General features: G+C 41.4%; 1 protein-coding gene across 1 annotated transcript in view; it reads left to right on the top strand.

Annotated features, from left to right (window-relative positions):
- The first annotated feature begins 5,518 nt into the window (after positions 1–5,518).
- The window catches only part of LOC306702216 (protocadherin-1-like), a 20,596-nt gene continuing 6,931 nt past the window's right edge, over positions 5,519–19,183 (top strand). Inside the window, 3 exon segments of the mRNA XM_079167774.1 lie at positions 5,519–5,999; positions 16,280–16,844; positions 16,846–17,115. Of these exon segments, the coding sequence (XP_079023900.1) occupies positions 16,302–16,844; positions 16,846–17,115 (813 nt within the window). The 5' untranslated portion in view covers positions 5,519–5,999; positions 16,280–16,301.

The raw sequence follows: 19,183 nt of genomic DNA, 5'->3' as shown, positions 1-19,183 counted from the left end.
GTAAAGCAGCTTCCTGCTGAAGAGGACAAAGAAGCTAAGCTGCTGTTCTGTTCTGACGCCTTTGACCTCCGAGGTTATTGCTGCTGGACTACAGGTCAAGACAGTGTGTTTAGCCTAGCTTAGCATAGAGACTGGAAGCCGGGGGAAACTGCTAGCCTAGTTCCATCAAAGGAAAACAAATCTCTCAGAAACCAAATCAGTGCATCAAAAAGCAAGTAAACTACAAATTTGTGAGCACAAAATTAAGGAAAATCTTCATAATACAGCGTAAAATGATATAAAATCATCACGTAGACATATAATGTGAACAATCCAAAACGTGACTCTTCCTTCTCAGACAGTTGGTATCTAAAGGGGGCTCTAGAGGCCAGAAGATCAATGTTATCCAGTACGTTTAACACCCTGGTCTCCTAAAACCAGACAATCAGGTGGATGGATGTGACAAACACAGGACTTTCACCCAGGAGACTGGTGTTTGTGTCCCGTGTAAAAGCAAAAGCAGCACACTTATTTCAACCAAAAGCTAAATCTTCTACTAAACCTAACCAAGTAGTTTTTCTTTTTGCCTAAACCTAAACATACATTCGAGAACATGGTCTCGAAACGGCAGAAACAGAACGAGCAGTTAAAACACGTTAACGTTAATATACGCAAATGTAATAAATGTTGATATGAAATTTATCATTGGTTCAGAAATGTTGAGATTTTGCGTATCGGTGACTTTTATCCTCCAATTTCTGATTCAACAGCGTCGGGACGTCAGTGTTGACAGGAGGAGAATCTCAACGCTGAAAGGCTTTAATGACACAGCGTCGCGCAAATTTCCTTCCATTTGCGTCTTTGCATTGACTTTGCTTCACATCTGATGTGAACGCAGCCTAAGCGTTTGGATTTCATGGCTACGGTTGATCAAATGTTACTCTCAGGTCTTTGTCAGGACACCAACCTCCAAAAACTTTGACTTTCTGCACTGTTGTGGACTCTCTGTACTGGATCTACGTTGTGAGGTGCAGATTCGTTTCATATGGACGTTATACCCAACATGGCGACGGCCGTAATCCAAAATGGCGACAGCGAAATCGTCGAACTCAAAGCTTCAAAACGTCAGTCCACAAACCAACGAGTGACGTCACCATGACTCGAGTGTGGTAAAACTATTAATATTGCAGAGTAAAATCATTCAGATGTGGGATGACCTGGAAACACCAGACCTGATCCCCTTCATCAGCGTTGGACCCAACGGTGGCGGGACTGAAACCAGGAGGGTGTCCACATACTTTTGGCCGCCTCGTCTGGGGTCACATGGGTCCTTTTCAGTCCACAAAGGCGCCTGGAGGGACATTTCTTTAAATAATCGTTCCCTTTAAATGAATCATTTGTGCGCTGAAATTACAAATCGTTCCCCAGAATTCCTCATTCGGGGCCTCTTTATTATTTTTTTGCCTTACTTTCAGATATTGTACCATTGAATTGCCTCATTCATTCCCTGCCATTAATAATTCAATAATTCAGTTCAATAATTAATATTGTTATCAGCGTCTTTCCATTTGTCCCTGCCCCCCCTTGACACCTTCACTTTGGACCACTTGGATTAATTCACTTTAACTTTGTTTAAAACTCTTGATTGGATGTTTCCAACAGCAACGCTCTCTGGGACTCGTAGTTAACTTCTACCTTCTACCTTCTTTCTTTTGTTGAATCAATGAAGCAGAAACACAGTTCCTCTTTGTTTTATGATGAATGATGATTAGATTAATCCTGTGGAGGATTATAATAACTCTTGTTGTTTTTTTTATGGAGAGATAATTAGCCTGGTTTTCCTGTCTGTGAGGTTTTTCTGCTCACAGGTTTGACAGCGTCCCTCAGCTCCCGTTAGAGGGAACCACAGAAGAAGAAGTGTCCAGCACATTTCAAATGAAATAAAAGATGGGAGACAAGGTCACATTTTGTTCCCTAATTGCATTAAAAATGCATAAAGTAAGAGATGAAGGCTATTCACTTCCCTCCTTTCTGTTTCTGCTTGTGTCTCATGTTTTTTTATTAATTATTTTTGTGACAAGCCGGTGTTTTTTTTTTAAATCATTTTTTAAAAGACGCTGTAATTAATCACTGCCTGTCTGTTATAGTTAGTTATACAGACACTTGATTCATCCTAAAGGTACTAAATATGTACGTATATATATATATATATATATATACAATGTGTATTTAACCTGTATTTAATTTGTTTATTGATATTGTTTGTTTACGTTGTTTTTGGTTATTATGACTTCCTTTTAATCGACACAAGAGATTTCACTTTATCTACCCGTTCACTTGGACGCTGGGATAAAGAAGACAAGCTGGTATTTTTTTATTAATTCCAGTACAGTTCGGTTGTTGCTTGAAAGTCATTTTCTTACATATTATTTTTAATATTACATATCTGGACTGAGGAGGAGTGACGTAGAGACGCCGTATACGTCTCTGGTAGAGACCTGTCAATCACCGTGTAGCCCCGCCCCTAAAGCATCCCCTGCTTTATGGTCTGTGTGACTCTAAATGGACCATCATGTACTAAATGAACATCATGCTGTATTGAAGAAGACTTGAAACTAGAGATTGAGACCATAAACTCATGTTTACAATGTTTACTGAGGTAATAAATCAAGAGAAAAGTAGAGTCATTTTCTCATAGACTTCTATACAACCAGAGGAGTCGCCCCCTGGTGGACACTAGAGAGAATGCAGCTGTAATGAAGCTTTGACCTTTATCACGAGGGTTAACAGAGTCGTCCCCATAAGTCTCACTCAGTCCTCATCCGTGTCTCCTGCAGACACTCGTTTCCTCGTTTTTGCCACCTTGTGTCCTTGTTTTACCACCTAGTGTCCTCGTTTTACCACCATGTGTCCTCGTCCACAGTGAGACACAAACGCCTCTCGCTCAGATTTATCGTCTCTGGAGACCAACGAGCTTTGGTCCTCTGGTGAGACGAACTGAGGGTTTAGTGAGGACGAAGGCCAGAAGGAGATGATTGAAATGATGATGAAACAACTAGGGTTGTCACGATACCAAAATTATGACTTCGATACGATACCTGCCATAATATACCGATACCCGATACTTACGATACGATACTGGTATATTTATCTATAATAGTAATAAATAAAACATCTGTATGGTTCCCTTTTTTACCAGCTTGTTCCTGCCCAGCTTTTTGAACACTTAACAAATGGCATTAATATTAGTATTAGCCTACAGCAAGATATTAATGAGACTACCTGTCGTTCTTTGAACTCTGTGAACAGTTGGGGGTGTCTGTTTGAAAGGTGCGTTGCCATGTTTGACGGGTTGCCTCTCTTGGTCTGTGTGGCTTTGAAACAATTTTTGCAGACGGGCCTCTGTGTGTGTTGTGAATTGTTTTGATTGCATAACAATTAATCTAGTTCATGTTGCTTGTGTAACACTGTTTATGTTGTTAAGCTGTAGATGTGAGAAGCTTAATTGACCTGATTTACTTTTATTGTGAATAGCATGAAACAGGAAGTGCTTTTACTTTGAAGAGCCAGGAAGTAGCATGATACATGCTTACGATGAGAATGATAGTATGAAGAAATCCACATGTCGAGTGCGAGAGCGCGTTCTGTTCACTTAAACAGTTTGTTATATGCAGTTTATCACGCTAAAGCTCCTGCACGTGATGCCATGTCTCTCCTGCATCACTCACCGTGAGTGAGCGCTGCCTGTTTCGTGTGTAAGCGCTGGGAAGCCCCGCCCCCTTGCAGTCAATGCGTGGAACAGTGAGTGCACTCTGATCGCGCACTATTTTAATGAAGTATCTCTACTAAAAATATACAAAATCGTATCATTTTTAACGTATGGGTACCGCGGTACCTTTTTAGTATCGATACACCGTGCAACATTAGAAACAACATGTGATTCAGCAGATGTCAGTGTGGACGTTTGTGTCTTATAGAAATATATACATGTACAGTTAAATCAAGAGTAAAACTTTTAATAGTGGTACAATATATAATGTGCTTGTATTACCTAACTGGGCTAATTGATATGCATTCATACAGGCCTGTAGGTATATGTGTATAAATGGTCATCGCTTTATTAATTTCATTAATTTACTTTACTTTATATTTAATATCTAGAGTAGCTGTTTTGGGGCCTTTAGTTGGGCCTCAGGATGCTAACGGTAAAGTCGGCCTTTCCTGTGTTTTTGTGTTTTCTCCATAAAAGTTTTATATATATATATATATATATATATATGCAAATGTCCCTTGCTGGGGGACTAATACATAATTATTTTATCTTATGACTAACTTCTGCATAAACTAGCCTGTATGACAATATTTGTGATTAATTATTTAATAAATATCAGTCATGTGCATGAAGTACTATATGTCAATGTAATAATAATCTCCTTATTGAGTTATTCCCCCCTAAGAGTCATAAGAGTCTTCATATCCATGAAGCCCAAACTTGTTCCAAGCATTTTTTAAATAAAGTTGTTTTTTTTTAAAAATCATCTCAAAACTCAATTAAGACATAAAATATATATTTTCTATTTGTGTCCTGATCAATTAAAAAGCAGAAATTAAGTTTTATGCTTTTTTATCTTTTTTTATGATTTATTTGGATTAGTTCCCTAAACAGATGAGGCGGCCATATGCAAAAAAATCAACAACAACACAAAACCCATAATCCATAAGTGTTGTGTGTAATATATCACAGTCCAGTAAGCTGCTTTAATCACAGCCTCCCTCAGCCACATGCTGCGTTGTGTTCATGTAACACACGCTGCTGTTAAAGCGGCCATAATGTCCACATTTTAACACTTTACATGACTCCATTTTTGTTACTTTTATCCTCCTTGCTGTGTCTTCTCCTCTCAGTGGCGGGAAGAAAAAGCGCTGCTCCTGAAGAAGCTCTCTGCCTCGCTCCCGTCCGCCTACACGTCATGTGCCGCTTCCCGCCTGTAGGTGGCGGTCAGAGCGCGAGAGACGACCGCTTCCCGCCTCTCACGAGGAGAGAGAGAGGAGAGAAGAGAGAGGAAACATTTATTACTGTATGTACGAGTGGAAATGAAGGATGCGGACTCTTGACAGTTGGTGTGTTGACCATTTTGAATCAGAGAGTAACGGGCGGGATACAGATTCAGTGTGTTTTAACTGCAGTTACACTCATTTTTTACATTTTAATTTCAGCTTAATGGGAGACTCGGACCTGTGACTCCCGAGCTGCTGCATACAGTAACAGTTTAACCGGTAACAAAAAAACACATGAGCTCCATTCAAAAAATGGCATCCGGGAGAAATCGCCATATCTGTTAAAATAAATGTCAGAAAATGTTGGGAAATCCGCGTTAGAGTTAGTTGTCGGGGTGGAAGCCCCGCCCCCTCCTGATGTAGTGTATAGAGAGTGTATAGGGGGGAGGGGGGGAGCGAGAGAGAGAGAGAGAGAGAGAGAGAAGCGCGAGCGCAGTCGTTTGGAATCACTCCACTTTCTCATCACACACAGTGTAGCCGCGCGACCTGCTCCGTGCGTGCTGGAACCGGGAGGAGGCGGACAGGCAGAGTTTTTGTAGCCGCAGAGCAGTGACCGCGCGTCGGGTCTGGAAACTTAAACAGGACGGTTAACTCTCCACGGACCTACCGGACCTTGTGTTTATTTGCTTTTTAGTCGGGTTTTTAACCGGTTTGGTTTTTTTTCTCTCTCTCTCTCTCCCCTCCTGTCCCGGTGCTCCGCGTATACCACCACCACTACCGGAGGATGCTGTTGCTGCTGCCGGTACAAACCGCTCGGTGGTAACGGTTCCGACTGGATTGTTTGATTTGTTTTTTACGGTGGGTTTTTTTTTCTCCCGGCGTTGTGGATTGTTAATTTTAGGTATTTTCTTTTTTTCCCGTCGTCTCCGGCTCTCCATCTTAAGTACCGAGGAGGAGCGGAGTCTGTAGCCGAGGTTGGAGCGCTCAGAGCCGGGGAACCGCGCGGCTCTCACCAGGTCCAGGTAGGAACCCGGTCCTCACAGTATCTAGATCTTTTACATAAACATCTCTGATTCATTTACATGTTTTCATCTATATCAATATAAAGGGGCTGCAGGTGCTTTTACCAACGACATAGATAGAATATATCACTTTATTTTATTTTCATTAAAAACACACATAATGATGCAGGATGAACAGCTGCATGCACACAGACCGAGCTGCAACACTTGTTGGTGCAAAATAAATCGATTGCATGTTCATATTCAGCGTGTAATGGGTGTTTCACCCACATTACGCTATAGTGGTATTGATCCGTATCGATCCATGTCGATCAGTCATTAAACACAGCTTCCTGTTGGTCATTTCTAGTTTTATAACCTCTCTGAAACTGCATAAAAATAATAAAGATGTGAGTACAGTAATGGTGTAACAGTGCAGCTCCTATATAGTGCATTTAGGAGCTGCTTCTGTTGGATCATGATGTCTCCATCGGAGGCGTTAAAAGACTTCTACACAAGAATATAAAAAGGACAGTAAATAATCTTCTTACTGCTAAATGTTTAGAGCTAAGCTGCCTTCAGGGACCCGCTGGGTCCAGCTTAAAGCAACAATACAACCAGTCACATTCACACGCTCATCAAAACCCGGTCACACATATATATAGGTATATGTGTATATATACATATATATATAGGTATATATGTATATATATATATATATACACATATACCTATATATATATATATACACATATATAAATATATACATATACCTATATATATATATATATACATATATACATATACCTATATATATATATATATATATATATATATATATATATATATTTAAAAACCACCGTGTTTAACACCAGTATTTGTGGTTGTAGCTCAAATAAAGGTAGAGGTGGAGTTTCAGTGTGATCTTTAAAAGGTGACAGTGAACGTACACCACCACCACAAATACCACCAACACCACAAATACCACCAACACCACTAATACCACCAACACCACTAATACCACCAACACCACAAATACCACCAACACCACAAATACCACCAACACGACCACCACTAATACCACCACCAATACCACCACCACTAATAACACCACCACCACTAATACCAACACCACCACCACTAATACCAACCCCACCACCACTAATAACACCCCCACCACCAATACCACTAATAACACCACCACCACTAATAGCACTCCTACCACCAATACCACTAATAACACCACCACCAATACTACCACCACCACCAATACCACCATCGGCGTGCAAGCCAAGCATGCATCATCACTGGGGAATCCAGTCCGTCCAGTTCCTCCAGTCCTCCAGAGAGAGAGGGGAGGGAGGGCGTTCGACCTGCTCTACATGTTAGAGAGAGAGAGGGCGGAGTGTGGGGGAGAGAAAGAGGGAGAGTGTGGGGGGGGGGAGAGTTGGGTATTTACATGCAAACTGCGTCTTCTTTTCTAGTGAGCTGTAGCAGTGTATCCGTGGGTCATTTTTCCTGGAAAAAACATCCTCTTGTAGAGGAGATGTTTCATGGGGGGGGCTTGGTCCTCCACTTGACCTTTGACCCCGTCCCTTAGTCTTTACCCACTGATCATTTGTTGTGACATAAAGACACTGAAACCCGTCTCAGTCGGAGGTAAACCGGAGTGACCGGAGTGTACACACCTCCTATGTTGGTGCAGAAATGCAAATGAAAGTCTCTGACTTCAGCTTCTGTTTTCCTGCCACTGTACAATATATATATTCTGGTTTTATTCTGCAGCATATGAGGGGGAGAAACTCTCCCTTGGTGTCACCCGAGCTTCGGAGGTCGGAGGTTTGATACCCAGGATTCCCTCCCTGCCTCCTCTAATTTTAGAGGTCCAATTTAATTTTCTTTCGACTGGAATTTAACAAACGTTCGACGGCCGTTCACTGCTCTGTGGGAGGGGGTAAAGGGGGGAGGATTATTCAGCGGGGGAGAGGAAGAGGATGCAATGACCAAAAAAAGAAAGAAAGAGGAGGTTGAACAGAGTCCGTTCTGCACATTTCTGCGTAAAAATTGGAGATCTGAGCGAGCCGTGTGGTTAATGCCTGTCATTAAAATGAGAGTGGAAACGGGGGTTTGGTGTGTGAAATGGAAGCACACACACTATACACACACATTCACGTCTCGGCTCCACGCTTTCCGATGACAGAGTTTTCACGCCAGGTTGTTAATTGTCACATCTTTAACATCTTCACAAATATTCTCAAACAAACGTTGATTTTTAAGAAACTTCAATCGACGAATTACATTTTTAGTGTCATTCTTCTGTTTGTGTCTGTTAGTTTGGTTCAGTTCCACAGATTTTGGTCACCAGTACGTTCAGTAGGTTCAGTACGGTCAGTAGGTTCAGTACGTTCAGTAGGTTCAGTACGGTCAGTAGGTTCAGTAGGTTCAGTACGTTCAGTAGTTTCAGTAGGTTCAGTAGGTTCAGTAGGTTCAGTAGTTTCAGTAGGTTCAGTACGTTCAGTAGTTTCAGTAGTTTCAGTAGTTTCAGTAGGTTCAGTACGTTCAGTAGGTTCAGTATTTTCAGTAGGTTCAGTAATTTCAGTAGTTTCAGTAGGTTCAGTAGTTTCAGTAGGTTCAGTAGTTTCAGTAGGTTCAGTAGTTTCAGTACGTTCAGTAGTTTCAGTAGGTTCAGTAGTTTCAGTAGGTTCAGTAGTTTCAGTAGGTTCAGTAGTTTCAGTAGGTTCAGTAGGTTCAGTAGGTTCAGTAGGTTCAGTAGTTTCAGTAGGTTCAGTAGTTTCAGTAGGTTCAGTGCGGTCAGAACGTTTAGTACTACGGTCAGTACAGTCAGTACGGTCAGTATAGGTGACCTTAAACACCAGTTTACACTCCGTCATTTCACCTTTTTGTCTCCAGACCCTAAAAGTAAAAGCAGTAAAAACCTTTTTATTTTTGTCTCTTTGGGTCTGAGGAGAATAAAAAAGTCAAAAATTAGGAGTTAAAATCCGAAGAAATATACATTATTTTAGTTTTTTCAGCTGTTACATCCGACGTCGCTCACATGAAGCCGCAGTCATCTTCCTGGTCGCTTTGATTAAAAACACATAAAGGTAATAAATAAACCGTGAGAGGGAATCCTAGCCTTCACCGTGAGCTCAGACGGACTCATGCGGTTGTTTCCTGCAGTAAAGCTCCTCCAGAAGCACTTTGTATTACATTACATCACACTATTGGTTTGTCTTATAGAAACGAGTCTGTTAAACATGTAGTATGTGATTATTTAGTCATAGGTTACGGTAGTAGAAGTAGGAGTTGTTGTGTACTTTATTTCTGTAGTAGAATTGTACTCTGAGTTGTATCTGATACAACGACTGCAACAATTTTACCGTCTGACTTTTAGTGAATTTGCAGATTTATGCAAATAATAAGTTGTTGTTTTTTGATAGCTCGAATGTTAAAGATTAATTATTTACTTTAAACAATCAAAGATGCGTTTAACATTGATAACGCTGCTTCATTTACTGTCAAATTAAAATAAACTTTATTGGCATGAATTTTTATGTAACATTATAACCAAAGTTAAGTTACATATTATTGAATAACTATGTTTTATATGAGAAAACTAAATAGATAATAAGCCATCAAACATTGTTTCAGCTTTTAATGTACGTCAACGGTCAGCATATTTATGTTTTAAATGAGTATTCTTGTCTAAATATGATTATATTTGTGTGTAATTTAATTGTCTGTAGTTATTGTTACCTATTTAATTTCCACTAACGTTGACTGTTTCAAACGTACTTTTTAAAATGCTTTTGACGTTTGTTCTTTCTTCAACTGTAAAAAGGTTCAAATTAAGAGTTAAATCTGAATAAATGTACATTATTTATGTGTGTAACAGGTTTCTACTAAACACCTCGCAGGTGGAGATGCGTTCAGGTGTTCAGTTTGTAGTTCGTCCTCATGAAGTCTGACATGTGGAGTAAATATGTTGCAGTGGATTAAACATCCTCATCTTTACTTCAGCCGGCTGTTCATCTCCCATAATCCCCTTCTGCTGCTGTGGGGGGGGGGGGGGTCAGGGGGTTAGACTGCACTTCCTGTCAGCAGTGAGGTCACGTTTGATCCCTGCCACAGTGCCTCTGAGCACGACAACAGGAAGGAGACACAAAGCACAGAAACCAGTCATGAAACAGACACCAGTGAGTCAGCTCACAGAAATCTGTTTCCTGTCCGACCCAAAAGTGATCGTCATGAGAAGTCGGGCGGTGCGTTCAAGGCTTTCGTTCTTTTTCCCGCTTACAGACTAGTTACACAAGGTGTGGACGCACTCGTCAGCGGTGACACACGAGGTATTACAGGTGTGTTTATTACAGGTGTGTTTGTTACAGGTGTGATTATTACAGGTGTGTTTATTACAGGTGTGTTTATTACAGGTGTGTTTGTTACAGGTGTGTTTATTACATCAGGTGTGTGATGAGTGAGGTGAGATGTGTTTAATGTCGTCGTTGGTTGAAGACACTTTAGTGATCGTTAGCGGTGAAAAAGCTGCAAACGTACCTTTTAGATCTCTGATCATTTAAATTAAAATCAATTATTGATCACAATGATCCGTATTAACTGATAAAGATACATTATTGTTGTGTTGTAGCAGCTGGTCTACAAGGATACTGAATATTTATTATCAAAAATACTACATTTCATCATTTTACTTTGTTTTAGTAATTTTTTTTTTTTTTTTTTATTAATTAAGGAAATAAAAGATTGAATTTTTATAGTCATTATCTTTACTGATGTATAATAATGAGCTTAGAGCTCGTGTTAGAAGTTCAACAGCTCATAATTCATCTCTAATATCTATTTCATATTCATGTGCAAACATCTCCATCAAACTACTGGATTTATTCATGTTTATCACCAAAACTACATTTTACAGATTACATGTGAACACATCATGATAACGTTATAATGTACCTTCAGTCAGTACTCATGTTCACTGAGCAGAGCCTGAAGGCATCATGATGTCACTGAAGTGAACCTCCGTTGGTTAGCCGTTAACGGTGCTGCTAACGTTACTAGCTCTCCTCCTGTTGGTCTAAATACTGATTGATTGTTTACAATGTAACATTATCAGAGATCAGAGACTAGAAACACAAAACTTTATTTACACGCTGATGGTTAACGATAAAACTTTATTTACACTCTGATGGTTAACGATAAACGTTAGCGTAAGTTGCTATACAAAGGCTGCTAACTCTCAGAAGCTAGTTTTTAGAGGATGTTTGTAGCTTGTGTTGATGCAGAAACTCCGTGTTTGTATCATTTTACACATGATATCTACTTGTTAGTAACGTTTTTATACCTCTTTAAGGTTGTGGACCTTGTTCTGCCGCCACACAAACATGGTCCCAGTTTCTCTCTTCTATTTGCACGTATTTAAATGCAATCAGCACTAATATCTTCATTACATTACAATGTGACTGTTAGCTAACTGACGTTCATAAAGATTATTATGTCATTATGACATCTACAGTAGTGTTTCTGTGTCACATTTAGCCTTTTTATTGGTTGTTCTTTCTACAAAGGAAACATTTATACTTTATCTAAGTGTTGAAGAATCACCTTTCTGAGAGCCAGGTGTGTTTTATCTATTAGTGGGTATTAAATACCACTTTATGAGACTTTATTGACGTTGTTTGACATCTTTGACTGCGTGTATTTCAGCTCATAAAACTTTGTCGAAGCATAGACAACATTTAAAAATGAGACGAGGGGACCGACTTATTGTTATTATTACTGTTATTATTACTGTTATTATTACTGTTATTATTATTGTTATTGTTGCGTTCAACTAAATGCCATCAAATTGCTCATTTATTTAATTTCATCATTTTACATCAAAAAGTTAAACAAAGTGAAATGTAAGTTTTAGCTCTTCTCACACACACAACACACACACACACACACACACACACACACTGGCAACAGTTGGCTGCTGCATCTGAATAGGGTGTGTGTGTGTGTGTGTGTGTGTGTGTGTGTGTGTGTGTGTGTGTGTGTGTGTGTGTGTGTGTGTGTGTGTGTGTGTGTGTGCTAATCTGGATCAAACAATGGTAGTGAATGGAGTCATTAGAGTAATCCCCTTTTGTGCTGGGCGGGGGGACCCCACACACACACACACACACACTAGACCGTCCACAGAGAGCTCACCTCGACCATGAACATCCTGTCCTGAGATCTGAAACCTTCAAAGCATCTTTTGATTTCCAGTGTGTGTGATATTTAATTCAAGCCAGATCTGGTTTGTGTAGCATACACACACACACAGGTAGAGGAAACACACACCTGTGAGACAGACAGAAACTTCTTTTCTTCAGAACTGGTTTCCAGTTTGGCTTCTTGCTGCGGCTGGTTTTGTTTCCAGATTTTAAATAGTTGTCATATTTTAATGGTTTGTAATTGGTCCGATGATGTCGCTGTGTAATTATAGAACGACATCACTGCAATTAAAACTGATGCCGGGGATTAGACTACGACTTTTTATATTTGGTTTTATGTCATTAAATAGATTTTCACCAAGTAAAAAGTTGACTTAAACAGTAGCAGACTGTTGTGATGCTATGAAGTAAGGTTGTGAATGGATAAACATTTTAAGTGCTTTACATTAAGAACTAGAACTTCAAACATCTTCCCGTCTAAAGAAAAGTCCTACATCTGCTACATTGTAGTCTGGAACTATGCGAGCAGACCTTTGATGTTAACTCTTTTTGTTCTTTGGTATTGATGTGGGATACGAAGCCTTCATGGGGTTTTTATTTCACTTTAGTAGTCGTGTCACATCAGCTGTAAACTAAGAAATCTAAAAAACACATCTCTGCTTTTGGGATTGTAGTAGAACCAGTTCCTCCTGAATGGTGGGGGGGGAGTAACCAATGGGCTTTGTTATGGAGATGACCTTACTGGTTAACGCCCATTGATTCAGCATGGGGTCAAGTACTGCAGTTCACAAGGGAGTACCAGGAAGTAAACCAGCTCATGGGATGGAATCCTCAAAGCTGAACCGGCTAACCAGTACAGTCAGGTCGGTAGTGTAGTCTACAGGTCGGTAGTGTAGTCTACAGGTCGGTAGTGTAGTCTACAGGTCGGTAGTGTAGTCTACAGGTCGGTAGTGTAGTCTACAGGTCGGTAGTGTAGTCTACAGGTCGGTAGTGTAATCTACAGGTCGGTAGTGTAGTCTACAGGTCACTAGTGTAGTCTACAGGTCGGTAGTGTAGTCTACAGGTCGGTAGTGTAGTCTACAGGTCACTAGTGTAGTCTACAGGTCGGTAGTGTAGTCTACAGGTCGGTAGTGTAATCTACAGGTAGGTAGTGTAGTCTACAGGTAGGTAGTGTAGTCTACAGGTAGGTAGTGTAGTCTACAGGTCGGTAGTGTAGTCTACAGGTAGGTAGTGTAGTCTACAGGTCGGTAGTGTAGTCTACAGGTCGGTAGTGTAGTCTACAGGTCGGTAGTGTAGTCTACAGGTAGGTAGTGTAGTCTACAGGTCGGTAGTGTAGTCTACAGGTCGGTAGTGTAGTCTACAGGTAGGTAGTGTAGTCTACAGGTCGGTAGTGTAGTCTACAGGTCGGTAGTGTAATCTACAGGTCGGTAGTGTAGTCTACAGGTCGGTAGTGTAGTCTACAGGTAGGTAGTGTAGTCTACAGGTCGGTAGTGTAGTCTACAGGTCGGTAGTGTAGTCTACAGGTAGGTAGTGTAGTCTACAGGTCGGTAGTGTAGTCTACAGGTCGGTAGTGTAGTCTACAGGTAGGTAGTGTAGTCTACAGGTCGGTAGTGTAGTCTACAGGTCGGTAGTGTAATCTACAGGTAGGTAGTGTAATCTACAGGTAGGTAGTGTAATCTACAGGTCGGTAGTGTAGTCTACAGGTCGGTAGTGTAGTCTACAGGTCGGTAGTGTAGTCTACAGGTCACTAGTGTGGTCTATTGACCCTACAACTTTATTATATTTATATTTCTGTGTAGAAAACATGTGACTTGGAAATAGATATTCCCTTTGTATTTTTAAAGTTGGTATTTAAACCTCTGAGGTGAGGTTCTCAGCTGCAAACACACACACAGTGGGGGGGCATTGAGCTGCATTGTAATGTACAGACAACACACACTTAATGCTCTTTACACATGGAAATGTTACTGTCACACACACACACACACATTAACACACACACACACACACAGTGGCTGGCTGGTGAGAAACTCTCAGACTGTGGGAAACAGGACGAGCTGGACGATCTCTGTTTAACCCGGACCGTCCCGGAGGAGACGACACACACACACACACACACACACACACATGTGAACTAACATGTGAAGTCTTTTTGCTCCTCCTGACCCGGGAGCGTTCTCCTCTGATTCCTCCTGTTACAGTTTATTACCGTAAACATGTTTACCATGAACTGGTCCCACTGTGGTGTTGAACTATTGTATTTCCTGTGTTAACGAGCTGCTGATTGTTTTTAACGATATGAATTAGAGTTGAACTATATGTTCCTGTGATGGTGAGCTGCTTGTGTTAACGTCCGTAGTGTTTCTGCTGAATGTTTATATTCTAATGTATTCAGCTAGCTTCATGCTACAGAACCGAGTTCTGTTTAAAACACGTCACACACGTTAAATAGAGTCATCAGTACAAACTCACACCGCTTTATTCACTTTCTACCGTTCAGGCTGAGTGTAACTGTCTAAAACCATGCATGTATGAAATATACTAAATACATATATATGTATATATATTTCTTTTATTTAGTATATAAGTATAATGTATTTGATGTGTATATTTATAGTTTATATTCAGTGTGACTCTGGTCTGTTTCCAGTAAACAGTTGTTTTCAACTCCGTTTCCACGGTGACGTGTGAAATGGCGGGGGGGGGGGGGGGGGGGGGGGGGTCAGAGGTCAGTGGTTTGTGGGTATTTGGCAGCTCTGTGAAAAATGTGAGAAAAGAAACACACACACACAGAGGTATTCACATTCACACTTGTAAACACAGCGACACCCCCCCCATTCACATTCATGCAGGGTAATTAGGTGTGTGTGTGTGTGTGTGTGTGTGTGTGTGTGTGTGTGAGTCACAGCAGGGAGCCGAGCAGCACTTGAACAACTGGACAGAAGCAGCGACAAACATTTGCTGCTGTTGTCGTCGTCTGAATGGAGGAAGTTTCTCCTGTTGAACGGCTTCAATGTTCAAATAAAGTCATGTTAACAGCAGACATGTTAACAAACATGACTTTATTTAAACATGTAACCCGTTACATGTTTAAATAAAGAGTCTCAATCGATACTACAGTACTTCCTCGTTGAGCTCCTATGAAACACTGAAGTCAGCCTCATGATTGTGGGTTTCATACCACAGTCAATGCAAACAGACCATTTAACACTCCTTCAGGGAAAGCTCTTCAGGCCAGTCAACATTTCTTTTACCACCATGACACACATTCTACCTGAGAACAGGAGGAGCAGAGGAGGAGCAGAGGAGGAGAGAGAGAGAGGAGAAAGAGAGAGAGAGGAGGAGAGAGAGAGGAGAGAGAGAGAGGAGGAGAGAGAGAGAGAGAGAGGAGGAGAGAGAGAGAGAGAGGAGGACGACTTCCTGTCTCCTCCCCAGCATGCTCATCCATGTTGGAGTGAGTGTTGGTGACGTTATAAACGTTAAATTGAGTTTTTGTCAATGGAGTCTTCTGGCTTAGATAAAGGAAAGCATTGGTGTATATAAGTATAAGTATATACTGTAGGAGTATATAAGTATATAAGTATAAGTATATACTATAGGTGTATATAAGGGCTACCAACACACATTAAAGAGCAGAACGTGTCCTCATACATAGACATCTTCACACATGTTTATTACATGATTATATGTAGAATCAGAGGGATCAGTTCATGTGGTCAAATGGATGATTTCTGCTGAATGGTAGTTCTCTTTAGGACCGTGCTCCGTGTAGACTCGCTGTTCTTAAAGAGGTGACGATGCACGGACACGTCTTCAAGCTTCAGGTGGTGACCGTGAGACAGACGCCCACTTTATAATATTATCTGTTAGAGGACATCGACATTTCAATATCACGTGACTGTTTACTGGGCATGCGGGTGTAAACAGGAAGTAGATCTAACCTCTATAAACTCAAACAGACAGATTTAGTGCTTTTGTTCCTTTACAGTTTCTGTGTGGACGTCTCAATAGTTGTGCAGAACAGAATAAGCATTAATAAGAAACAAGATACAAACACCTGTAAGAAAGAACTCTGATCTGTTTCCTCAGGTCTCTTTTGTCGGGCGGAGACATGGCGGCGCTGAGTCGGGCGTTCCTGCTCTATCTGGTGGTCGTCCTTCAGGTTTCCTGCGGCGGTGCCGCGCCTTCCGACATCCTGTACCGGGTCCCTGAGGAGCAGCCGCCCAACACGCTGATCGGCAGCCTGGCGGCAGACCAGGGCCTGCCCGACACGGGCCACCTGTACAAGCTGGAGGTGGGCTCGCCGTACCTGCGCGTGGACGGCAAGACTGGCGACATCTACACCACGGAGATCCCTGTGGACCGCGAGACACTGAAGGACTGCCGCAACCTTTTCGAGGGCGACGAGTGCTTCCTGGAGTTCGAGGTGTCGATCACCGACATGGTGAACGGCCTCGGCTCGGGACCGCGGCTGATCGAGGGCCGCATCGAGGTGCTGGACATCAACGACAACACGCCGCAGTTCACCTCGCCCATCCTCACGCTGTCCATCCCCGAGAACACTCACGTCGGCGCGCTGTTCTCCATCCCAATGGCCACCGACAAGGACTCCGGTGCCAACGGCGTGGATGAGTACTCGCTGACCGCGGGGGCCGGACGCCGACCGGCTCTTCGGCCTTCAGGTCGCTGTGGACTCGGACGAGAAGCTGCCCCAGCTGGTCGTCATGGGAAACCTGGACCGCGAGAGGAAAGACTCGTACGACCTGAACGTCCGGGTGGTAGACGGCGGGAAGCCGGCGAGGGCGAGCAGTGCGCTGCTGAGGGTCACCGTCACCGACCAGAACGACAACGCTCCCAAGTTTGAGAGGAGCCACTACGAGGCCGAGCTGCCCGAGAACAGTCCACAGGGACACTCTGTGCTGCAGGTTAGGACACACACACTCACACACACACATTTACACAAATGTGTGTTGACAATTTTTTCCCATCATTCCTGCCTCAGCCACAATATCTAAAATATTGGAAACTAATCAATAAATCGACAAAGGACTAATTCATTTATCAGGCCAAACATAACAAACATTCTCTGGTTGCAGCTTCTTAACAGTAATAACGTAATAACTGGTTTTGTTGTCTCAACCTAACTAAGTTGTTTAGTTGTCTAAACCTAACTAAGTAGTTTAGTTGTCTCAACCTAACTAAGTTGTTTAGTTGTCTCAACCTAACTAAGTTGTTTAGTTGTCTCAACCTAACTAAGTAGTTTAGTTGTCTCAACCTAACTAAGTAGTTTAGTTGTCTAAAACCTGTTGTGATGTGAGACTTCATTGTTAAAGAAATCAGATATTATTGAAGTGACGGAGAAAAGGATGTAAAAACCTCACTTTTCTTAACGGATTCTTGTCTAAATAAATGTTCATTTGAACCATGTTAAGGTGTAAAATCAGGTTTTTAACCTCTTGGACCCGAGCGAAACCCATTTGGGGTTTACGAGATTTTTAATCGAAGAGAGCGTCGTAGAAATTAAAGTTCTTAAAGACATTAAAAAAAGAAATTACATTTTTTTTTTTTTTTTTTTATCGAAAAAAGTCTCCTTAATGTAATCACGTTAACCATTTTACACACTACAAACACCATTATAAACTATTCTACTAACTAACTAAGAAGATTCGCCACAATATCGCCACAGCCGGCAAGACAACAACTCAGAGAATGCTTCGTGAATCTCGGGCATAGCATCTTACCCGGCAAATCACACCGCTAACAACATTAGCATTCCACACAGAGTTCAACGGTAGCTTCCAAATTACTCTCCGTCAAAGCGTTCAGGAGTTACAGCCAACAAGCCACAGAAAGCACAACTCCCACACTGCGAAAATATTATAACTGTATCATACCTTGAGACGGTTTTGAGGGCCAAAACGGTGAAATCCGCAATTATTCCTTATTAGTAATGTGTTCGTCTGCTCAGTAGGTACGTCTGGAACTTAAAATGGAGTTTCTCCATTCATCTGAGCCAAAATGGTGGTCAGAATGCCGGCGGCGAATCATACAGGGGCTTGGGGCTTGGGGGCTGACCGCTGCACGGTTTTGGAGTTTTATTGGCTCAAACTTCTGTCAATCACTTCATGAAACACACGAGTGTGTTCGTTTTGAGCACCTGGATCTAATGAGATGTCACATGACAAGATCCACCAACCACAGGCTGAGCAAGGGCTCCAGACAAACAGACAGAGACATCCAGGAGAGATATGACACGTCAAAATGGGTCAAAATGGGTCAAAATGGGTCAAAATGGGTCAGAATTATGCCAAAATGATGCCAAACAGCTCTGTTAGGATAGATTGTACAATATGAGTGACAAATAAAGTGAAATATATAATTATAAATTATATAAAATGAGAATTTCGCATGTTTTTTTTTTAGATAAACACCTATAATTGGGGTTTGCTTCACTTTATTTACACCAAATCTTTTTGTGAGGTTCCTGCACCCTTTGTGCTATGAATTGGGAATGTTTTTAGGCTAGCCAGGGCCTTATTTAATAAATTACAGTGCTTTTTCTTCAGACGAACTTGGGAATTTTCCCTGTTTGCTGTGTTCAGTCTTCAGCTACTATTAACCAGTAACATATACACAATATTTACTCATCTCATCAAATCTCACAATCCCTAGTGTTGTTCAAGCATCAACATTTTTAAAATAGACCTTGTAGTTACAGAATTGTAGTCTCTTTTGTATGGGTTACAATTTTCGAGAAAAGGCCTAAAAAAAGGCTTAGGGTCCAAAAGGTTAAAGCTCCACCTGTGGGACAGCTGTGTTTTTCTAGATTGAAGTTCACATCGGGATCCAGTTGAGCAACATTTCCCAGAATCCTGGGCAAATATTCCACATAAATGTGTCTCAAAGAGTTCTTACAGTTCTCAGACCTTTTTCTGTTCTGCACATAATCTGCTGCTCAGTTATCCGTGTGATCAGATTGTAGGTTAGTCACAT

Source organism: Pholis gunnellus (assembly GCF_910591455.1).
Source record: "Pholis gunnellus genome assembly, chromosome: 10".
Classification (NCBI taxonomy): Eukaryota; Metazoa; Chordata; class Actinopteri; order Perciformes; family Pholidae; genus Pholis; species Pholis gunnellus.
The sequence above is the reverse complement of the archived record's forward strand: the minus strand, read 5'-3'. Positions and strand labels throughout refer to the sequence as shown.